General features: G+C 30.6%; 1 protein-coding gene across 1 annotated transcript in view; it reads left to right on the top strand.

Moving 5' to 3' along the window:
- The window catches only part of LOC101501866 (1-aminocyclopropane-1-carboxylate synthase 1-like), a 4,546-nt gene extending 1,101 nt beyond the window's left edge, over window positions 1–3,445 (top strand). The window contains exons 3-4 of the mRNA XM_004510632.4: window positions 297–457; window positions 2,272–3,445. Coding sequence (XP_004510689.1) covers window positions 297–457; window positions 2,272–3,253 — 1,143 coding nt within the window. The 3' untranslated portion in view covers window positions 3,254–3,445. The remainder of the gene's footprint in view (window positions 1–296; window positions 458–2,271) is intronic.
- The last annotated feature ends 7,525 nt before the right edge of the window (window positions 3,446–10,970 follow it).

Genomic DNA, 10,970 nt, shown 5'->3' with positions numbered 1-10,970 from the left:
ATATATATATATATATATATATATATATATATATATATATATATATATATATACCTATGCTACCTTGTTCAACTGCAACTAGACTCATACTAGCTAGTATATATTAAGTAAGATCTGGAGCTCTAACTTTGTACATGAAAAAATTGATCAAGCAAGTTTTTGTAGATACATGGAAATAAAGACATGGATAAAAAAAAATATTTAATTTTTGACAAAATGGTTAAGAGGTTAAGAAAAAGCATCGGTTATATTAAGAAATGGTTTAATTTTGTTGTTTTGATTATATGTTTTTTCAGGCTATGGCAAATTATATGTCAAAAGTGAGAGGTGGTAGGGTAAGATTTGATCCAAACCGTATATTGATGAGTGGGGGGGCAACAGGGGCAAACGAGTTAATCATGTTCTGTTTGGCTGATCCAGGAGATGCTTTTTTAGTTCCTACTCCTTATTATCCAGCGTATGCATCCTTCTCTTTCTTATTTTTATTAATTATTATCTGTTCATTCATTCTATCATATTCATTGTTTCACTATTTGTACCCATCAATTAAACATTTAACGTGGAAAAGATATAACACGCGAAAAAAGTTATATTCTATGTTTTGTCTTAAACGATTCCAACTAATATTGAGATCTATATTGTTAGCACAAGTAACTATAAGGTTATTGCAACAAAGGTAGACAATCTAATAGTGATACCAAAAACCAATATGATTGGGGTGGGTAACATTTGTTAAGAATGAAATATAACTAATTTAAATAAAAAAAGAAAAAAAAGAGATACCTTGAGTTGTTTAAAAGCTTTTCTTTTTGTTATTCACCATGTGATTTCTAAAAAAAAGTGCTAATAATTTGAATTTAAAAATAAAAGGAGAAAAACTACGATTAAACCATTTTGTTTTGTAAGAAGATAGACAAAGGTTGGTTCCCCAGTACTGTTTTGCCACGTTTGAAACATAATTGTGATTAAAACCTACGTGATGTGGCATCTAACAATTTTGGTTCCAGATGTCAAAGTATAATGTAGCTTGCGTTAATTTTTTTCTTTCACAAAATTAGTGCATGTTTAACTGAAAAATAAAATAATAGATAGGAGTTGTGTTATTTATCTTAAGATGAGGTAAAAAACATTTAAAACCAATATATATATATATATAAACTAAAAATCATATAAATATACTGCAGTGATGTCTAAATTTGTGTCTAAGAATCATATTTCAATATATTATTGACTCATTAAAATAATATATACATTTTTTTTTTTAAATTTGATCTAAATATAGAAGTTTAATTTTGAAAATTTATATAAACTTGTGTATTTAATTATTTAAAACTTTAAATTTTATTTATTTTTAATACAAAATTTTCTCTTTTTTGATTCATTAACAAAGACACTTGTTAGTACTGTATATCTTTAAGTTTTTCATGAGTGAACTATGAAGTTAATTTTGTTGACTTATGAGATGTCACCCTATAACTCCATAGTAAGAGCACTAGGATTCATTAATAGAATTTAAAATGAGAACAAAAGTTCAAACACGACTTGGTAATTAGTTAGGTCAAGCTCAGTCTTAAATAGAAATTACATATATACTTTATACTACCAAGAATAATAATTAATATTTATAAGTTTGCCATAGTGTGATTTAGTCAACAAGCGTGTGTTTGCTCCCAAAATAGATATTTCATGACTCATTGCTATGTTGACATTAACCATTAATTTGAAAAACAAAATCATAAGGAAAAACACGTGTAGCTAGGTGAGAAAATAGATCTAAGAGGGAATATAGAGAAAGTGAAAGATTTGATTATTGACATATCATAAAGGTGTGAAAGTTATTAATGGGAGAGAGTATATGGTTAAAAGTCAAATCATAAACAAGTCAGTGTATGACCACCTAGTTTGTTTTCAAAGAAAAACTCTAACTATTTTCATATCACGTGTTCTAATAATTAATAGAAGTATATACTAGTATACACACACTTAGTTTATTTAGGCTAATGTTTAGATGACTTGATTACAAAGTTGCAAAATTATTTATTATTTTGATCTTCTATAGTTGTTAGTTGTTGAATGGTGAATCAACGATAAAAATAATTAAATCTAGAGAGATAAATTAAAGGTACTTACGACTACTGTACGAGATAGTAGTAGTTGTAAGCGATCTTGAACCACATAATTATTTTATATGTTTTATCATAATATTCATATAATACATAAAAGACACGTTGATTAGTTGACTAATTGTGATGTAACTCATTTTTCTTATAGATTTCTTCGTGACTTGTGTTGGAGAACTAAGGCTCAATTAATTCCTGTCCATTGTGATAGTTCTAACAACTTCAAAATAACAAGAGAAGCACTTGAAGCATCATACAAAAAAGCACAAGAGGACAACATTAATGTTAAAGGTTTAATCATAACAAACCCTTCCAATCCATTAGGCACAACTATAGAGAAAGAGACATTAAAGAGTATTGTAAGCTTCATTAATGAAAAAACAATCCATTTAGTTTGTGATGAAATCTATGCAGCCACAGTTTTCAGCTCTCCAAGCTATGTAAGTGTATCTGAAGTGATACAAGAAATGAAGTGCAACCTTAATCTCATTCACATCATCTATAGTTTATCAAAGGACTTAGGGTTCCCTGGTTTTAGGGTTGGGATAGTTTATTCATACAATGATGAAGTTGTGAGTTGTGGAAGGAAAATGTCAAGCTTTGGATTAGTCTCAACTCAAACTCAATACATGTTGGCTTCAATGCTTTCAGATGAAAAATTTGTTGACAAGTTTCTTTTGGAGAGTTCAAGAAGGTTGTCAAAAAGGCATGAAAAATTCATAAAAGGACTTGAAGAAGTTAATATTAGTAGGTTTCCTAGTAATGCTGGACTTTTTTGTTGGATGAACTTGAAAAGTTTGCTTAAGGAGGAAACATTTGAAGGTGAGTTGAAGCTTTGGAGATTGATTATCAATGAAGTGAAGCTTAATGTTTCACCAGGGTCATCTTTTAATTGCTCTGAGGTTGGTTGGTTTAGGGTTTGTTTTGCTAATATTGATGATGAAACTGTGGAAATTGCTTTGAAAAGAATAAGAGATTTTATTGGGAAAGAAACAAAGAAGAAAGTTGAAGTCAAACGTTGGCAACCAAATCTAAGACTTAGCTTCACTTCAAGAAGGTTTGATGAGTCTGTTTTGTCACCTCACAATCACATTATCATTTCTCCTCATTCCCCACTTGTTCGAGCCACATGATAGAGGTTATAAATTTCCACATGGATCCATCTTTCTTTCTTATTTTAACAAAATAATGTGTGAGGGAAACTAATATATGACTTAGATATGTGTGTATTTGCGAATAGTTAATTGTCCACGTGAAGCATGTAACTCTCAAATTTTATAATAAATTATTTTATAAATTAAATAAAATTTTAATAATTAATTTTCGTTATATGTGTATTTTCTAGAATGTGTTAGTTTTATACATAGTTGACTAAGTGAGTGATGTAAATAATAATGTTATATTTTTATTATTTTGTATATTTTTTTTTAAAAAAATAATAGTATATTAGTGTAAATATTTTAAAGAATAAGATTTAGGCGATTTTATGTATATATGTGAGTTTTGATAATTAATATCATATTTTCTTGTGTGTTTGATTAATATTAAATATGCACTTAATTATATTTAATTATTTCTAAAGATATCTTATTTCAATTATTTATTTTATAAATAATCATCTTGATATAGTAGTAATATTGTGTTTGATTTTCTTTATTTTTATATATTTATTTTGGAATTGTGATTATATATATATATATATATATATATAATTAATAAATATCATATAATTAAGTAATTAACATAAAATATTATTGTTATATTTATTTATTTTATAATTTTGACTATTTTCTAATGATATATTATTATATCGCGAGTATTTTGAAAAATAAGTATAATTATAGTGATTAATTTGAATATGCGAGTTTGAGTTGTTGATAATATGTATTTTTTTAAAGGTCAATTATTTTAATTACTCTAATTATCAAGTATTAGTTTCAAAATATTAGTAATTAAATTGTGTTAAACAAAAGTGTTAAAAAAATAACTTTGGTAGTTGTTGGTTTTATTAAAAGTAAATAAATAAAGATTAAAATGTATTTCATGGGTCAAGTCCAAGTAAAACCTAATTAAAGATTAAAGCAAAAAGAAAATAGAGGAAGAGCAAGGTATGCGCCAACTGCTCCCAGGAAGAATTGGAGGAAAAATAGAAGAAAATTGATATGGATAACTGTCTCAGAAAATTTTCTCCGTTTCCGTCGAAACTTCAGTATGTTATTTTATACATTTAGTTAGTCAATTAAACACATTTTACCAGATTTTTAACCATATCAATTTATCTCTAAAATATCCGACTTCTCTATTTGTAGAATTCGTTATTTTGCACCGTTCTCCTTCACCGTAAGTCCGATTCGAGTGAAACCAACGCCAAAACGATCATGTGAAAAGTGGCTAAATTATTCACTGATTGGTTTTCTGATTTATGGTAATTTTCCTTTACCGAATTTCGAATTTAGTTTTTAGAGTATCTTATCATAATTTATTTTTAACGTTTACCCATAAATTGTCGAGTTAGATCGATTGAAGGACAAAGAGTCAATGAACAAAGGTTGTTTGCTTGTGGAATCATATTCATGTGTGAAAGCGTCGAAATAAGGTAAGGGGTGAAAGAGCGTTTGAATTTATGAGTATAATATATTGTGAGATGAACGAGAAAACCGTATTTCTCTATGATTCATCAGTGGCTCACTACGTACGACAGTAGCCCTTTGAGTGATAAATTAATTAATGTGTAAAAAGGAAAATTGTGAGATTAAAATATAGAATATAAATACTTATAAGGTGTTGATTGATTTGTTAAATGTGTGGTATTTAATTTTATTGTGATATTTGATTTAATTTCGTTAAATGTGTGGCATTTGATATTATCGTGATATTTGATTTAATTTATTTAAATGTGTGATGTTTGATATTATTGTGATATTGACTGTTGAATTAGTTTTATGTATATGTTTGATTAACGAGTTTAAATGATGTTATAATAAAAGATGAATGTGTTGTACTAATTTTATGTGATGATGATAATGTATGATTAATAATTGTGATGTGATAAATTTGTGATGAGTATATATGATGATGTATGATTGATGATAGTGATGATATAAATTTGTGATGATTTTATGTGATGATGATGATGATGTGTGATTAATGATAGTGATATTATAAATTTGTGATGAGATTATTTAAGTAACCCCATAGTTGATGAAATAATGGTGATTTTAATTTGTGTTTGAGATGACGGTCTTAATTGAGTATCATAGGCCAACGAGGGGAGAAAATAAATATTGAGAATTTGTGAAGTGAAGATTATTTTGTCATCATATAGGTAGGGCCTGATAAGCCTAGTGATTTCGGGGAAGTACAACTGAATGAGTCTGATCGTGGCGGTCTGCTGTTGAGCCTTAAGGCAAAATTGTTAGACCTTGGAGGTATTCGGGTGGGGAATTCCTAAGTGACTTGGAGGTCGCACTCCAAATGTCGGAAGCTACCACACAACACACGTTTACCTCGATTGTCACGTATATGTGTCTCAGGTTGAATTGAAGGGATCTATGAGGACATGGCCAATTTGAATTGTCCGTCCGCCGGGATGGTGGCATAGTATCAAACATTCTAACCAAGTACTTCATAGATAGAATGGTACCATATAGTGGAATAGAGTCTAAGCTCATACATATCACTGCATTTTATTGTGATTGTTTTGTCGTGATTAATATGTATCGTGTGTGGTGATAATTTCTCTTAGATGATTTCATGTTATAGTGAAATTTATTGATTTTCCTTGAGTGATTTTGACTTTTTAATGTGATATTTTCTTGATGGAATGTTTGTGTAATGATATGATTCTATTATGATTAATTGTTTGCGTGTTCTTCTTACTTGTATTATACTGTCATCATGAGTTCGAAACTCATCTCCTTCATTGTTTGTGTTTGACTGGTTTGGCCCTATGTTTGTGAAATCGCAGTTATTATAGGTTAATGAGTCTTGAAGTTCAAGTTTGAGAGGAAACCCGCTCTGATAGGTGATACCGGTAATAAGGATTTTAATTTTATTTTACTTATTTAATTTGAAACGAATTTTTGTATGAAAATCTTAAAAGTACTAGTAATTTTTTAAAATTAAATCAAGTGATTATACTTAAATCAAGCTTATCGAGATTGCACTATTTTAACGGAGAAAATAAGTTTAAAGTGTTCTTTTTTTTTTAGAAACGTGATATCCTAATTAGAAAAAAAAAAATTATTTTTTTAGAAATAGATTTTTATTTATCCAATGTAAATATTATAGAAATATGATATAATTTATTATATATATATTATTTTAGGGTTTAAGGTGTCACAAAGTAGGGTAACTTTGAACTACTTTGAATATTTTATATATGAAGTTTCATTTTCTTTAGTTTGCGATGATTGCTCATTGTGGGATTTTCAAACCAAATACTTTTTTTTAATATATATAAACAAATAGTATATAAAATACTCAAACTTATTACACATAAATAATGTTAATAAACAAGAGAAAATATTATAACACTAATTTAAAAAAGCAATACTAGAATTGAACTTTATTTTGCTAATAAATTAAGTCTAAGATAGAGTTTAAATACTATTCATCATTTTATCAACATCTTTAACCTCTCTTATTGTTCCTCATAAGACTTCACACAATAGCCAACCAAATTTCTAACCGTTCGGCTTCCTTGTTGATAGACTATTTTATTTTTTCTTCTAAAATTCAAACTTGCATGAAAGAAACAAGTATTTTGTTATTTTTGAATTTCGAAAAACTTTGGAAAAACAATTTATGCCATCAACAATATTATTGACTTGAGTCGCGGACTAGGTCACTATTTTTAAGACGTTTCGAGGCACTGTCCAAATTGTGCAAGACAAACTATCAACCACGAAGTCCCTAGTATAAAACAACTCAGATCACTGTATCGAAGTTCTACTGCACCGTAGAAAACTGTTCTAGAATTACACCCTCAATATGGTAGTCGAATGACTACCACTCGTAATATAGCACTAAGATAACTCAAAAGAAAAAAAAAAAGAAGTGAGTAAGAAAAAGAGAGAAGAGAGAAAAGCCTTAGATACGAGGAGCTTTTGGTGTACTTTTCCAACTGAGAAGAGCCCTCTATTTATAAAGGAAATCATCAACTGCATCAGAGAGAAAAGTGCGGCCCATTAGGTCTGAACCACTAAACGTGTGCTCTGCATTCAAGTTTTGACAACATAAATGTGTGCCAAGTTTTGTTTGACCACAAAACATGCGCTCAGACTTGACTTAGGTTTTTTATCGGGCAATAAATGATGCGTGAGACCAACAATTAGAGTTTTGACCAATAAAACTGATGCGCGAAATAGGGGGCAAGGAATTGACTGGATCAAATGTTGAATGTTGACTCGGTGGAGGTCAATTATGTAATTAACGTATCGTTTAGATATAAAAACACAAGCATTCATTTAATTAAATAATTAATTAATTAATTTTCAGGTGCTAAAAAATAATACACCACGTTGCCAAAGCCAAAGCCAAAGCCAAGGCTAAGCCCAAGCCCGACCCCGCTTAAATTGAAAAAGAAGGTTTATGAAATAGCGTCAAACGCTTCTATAAGATTGTGCATAAACAAAAGTGTCTATTGACTTGAACCTTTGCATAACAAGTAAGATTCAGATTCAACAAGAGTGACTCGTAGCCTTGAACTCTATCTTTGACATCAAACCCACACACAACCTTTTCATTTGGGTGTATTCTCAAAAGCCTGTGCGTTTATGGCCATGCACGTGTATCCCAGTATAGTGAACGCTCTAGGAATTCCGCCTCGAAATTCCATAGGAAGCGGCCCCACTTCCACGTTCACATATGTGAGTCTATCAAGAGTACTCATATAGCTAGGTACTCCACTCCATATAGAGTATAAATCTCATTAAGAGTTTCTATTATCTCATCCTTGTATTGCTTTAGGAATCATGCTTCTTTCATATATAGTATATCGTGTTCATCTCTTATCACTATGACTTGTTATTATCCATTGAACCTAATTCTTAGGATCTCTAGTCTTTTAGGTCGGATTACCAACATAAGTGACTCATTGATCTATAGGCAATAGTCCCATCCTTTTGGATGTATTAAGGACTTTCTCTCTAGCTAATCATTTCATCAAAGAATCTGCTAATTTTTCATCACTGTGTACATGATCCACTATAACAGCTTCTTTAGAAAGTAATTCTCTAACAGTGATGGGCTTACGACGTATTTGTCATCTCTTACCGTTGTAATAACGATTCTCAATTTTTGCAAAAGTCGTGGTACTATCGTAGTGCATCAACATAGGTGACATAGGTTTTTCCCACAAAGGGATCTCTGCTAGCAAGCATCTAAACCAACTTACTTCTTCACTAGCAGTAGCTAGTACTATCATTTCAGACTCCACAGTGGATTGAGCCAATATCGTCTGTTTCTTCGATTTTCATGATACATCACCAACGACGATACTGAAAGTATAACTACTTGTTGCTTTGGAGTCATCTATTAAGGTGTTCCAATCAACATCATTGTATCCTTCAAGGACGATAAGAAATCTTTGATAATGTAATCCGAGACTCATGGTCCTTTTAAGGTATCTCATGTATCTTTCGATAGCGTGCCAATGCTCTATACTAGGTCTTCTAGTAAATCTGCACAATAATCTCACGATGTAGGCAATGTCGGGTCTAGTACAATCAGTGGCATATTTGAGGCTGCCAATGATGCTCGTATATTCAGTTTGTCTAACACCTTCACCTGTGTTTTTGAAAAGTATTACACTTAAATCATATGGTGTGCAAACATGTTTACAGTCAAAGTAATTATATTTCTTTAGGATCTTTTCAGCATAGTGAGACCGATTCAAAGAAATTCCCTTTTCTGACCTAGTAATTTTGATTCCAAGGATTATATTTGCTTCTCCAAGGTCTTTCATATAAAATTTTTTTACTCAACAAAGATTTCACATTATTTACAGCATGAATGTTTGAATCAAATATGAATAAGTCGTCTACATAGAGACAAATGATAGTCCAAATGTCATTTTCAGATTTGTAATAAATACATTTGTCACTTTCATTCACTTTAAACTCATTCAATATAATCAAGTTATCAAGTTTTTAATGTCATTGCTTGGGAGCTTGTTTGAGACCATACAGAGACTTATCCAACTTACAGACCTTGTCCTTGAATTGCAAAACCTTCAGGTTGTTCCATATAAATTTATCTTCTAGGTCACCATTTAAAAAAATTGTTTTAACATCCATTTGGTGTATCACCAGGTTATGCATAACAGCAAGTGATATGAGCACCCTAATGGATGTTATTCTAGTGACTGATGAAAAAGTGTCGAATAAGTCTATATTTTCTCTTTGTCTAAAACCTTTGACTACCAGGCGTGCCTTGTATTTATCAATAGTTCCATCGGGTTTTAGTATCTTTTTCAAGTCCATTTATAACCTATTGGTTTGCAACCATGAGGCAAGTCTACTAAATGTCAGGTCTTGTTGGACTCTAGAGAATTCGTTTCATCGTTTATAGCTTCTTGTCATAAATCTGCATCCAACGATGACAAAGCTTCCTTTAAATTTGCAAGATCCTCTTCTAAGTTATAGGCTATATATTCGGATCCATAATCTTTAGCAACTCTAACTCTCTTACTTATTTGAGTTTCTATATCGCCTTGGTTGTTGCTTTCAGTGCTTCTCGTCACAAGAACTTGGCTAGGTTCGCTGCCCCCACTATTTCTCGATTTGAAAGGGAATTTATTTTCATAGAAGTCAACATCATTTGATTCTATGATTACTTTTGCATTTAGGTCATAGAACCTATACGCTTTACTGTTTACTGCATACCCAATGAATACACATTCATAGGCTCTTCTAGCGAGTTTAATTCGTTTGGGATCAGGGATTCTGACATAAGCCAGACAACCCCATGTTCGAAGACAACACAAGTTAGGTTGTCTTTTCTTCATTATATCATAAGGAGATGTTTTGTTTTTAGATTTAGGTACTCTATTCAAAACATAGCAAACAATCAAAATAATTTTCCCCCACCAGTGAGATACAACACCAGAGTTAAGCATAATAGCAACAACTAGTTCAGTAAGAGTTATATTCTTTCTTTCAGCTTTACCATTCATTTGAGGTGAATATGGTGCAGTAGTTTCATGTATAATTCCTTGGGTCTTATAAAACTCATTAAATAAACTGGAATCATACTATGTTCCTCTATCACTACGAAACCTCTTAATCTTTTTACTAAATTGATTTTCAATTTCAGTTTCAAAGATCTTAAACATGTCAAGTGCTTCACTTTTATTTTTCATTAGATGTACAAAAGTGTAATCAGAACAATCGTCAATAAAAGTGATGAAATAACGTTTTTCATTTCTTGTTAACGTCCCATCAAGTTCACATATATCAGAGTGTATTAAAATTAAAGTTTCAGATTCTCTAACTACTGTGTTATGTGAACTCTTAGTTATTTTAGCTTGACTACAAAAATCACAGTTTTCAAAATCCTTTAAAGATGACTTTGGAATTAAACCTAGGTTACTTAAGTTGGAAATCACGCGTTTGTTCATATGATAAAGTCTAGCATGCCAAGTATTAAAATCACACAACGTGTAAGCAGAATGAGACATTTTATTAATTTCAACATTCAATTTAAATATACCATCAATGACGTACCACTTTCCAACAAAATACCATTTTTAGAAATGGTGTACAAATTTGCCCCTATAGACTGAGTAAACCCTGCCTTATTGAGAAGAACCTCTGAAACCAGATTCTTCCTTATTTCGGGAGTGTGCAT

Source organism: Cicer arietinum, chromosome 7, assembly GCF_000331145.2.
Source record: "Cicer arietinum cultivar CDC Frontier isolate Library 1 chromosome 7, Cicar.CDCFrontier_v2.0, whole genome shotgun sequence".
Taxonomy (NCBI): domain Eukaryota; kingdom Viridiplantae; phylum Streptophyta; class Magnoliopsida; order Fabales; family Fabaceae; genus Cicer; species Cicer arietinum.
This window is presented reverse-complemented; position numbering and strand designations above follow the sequence as displayed.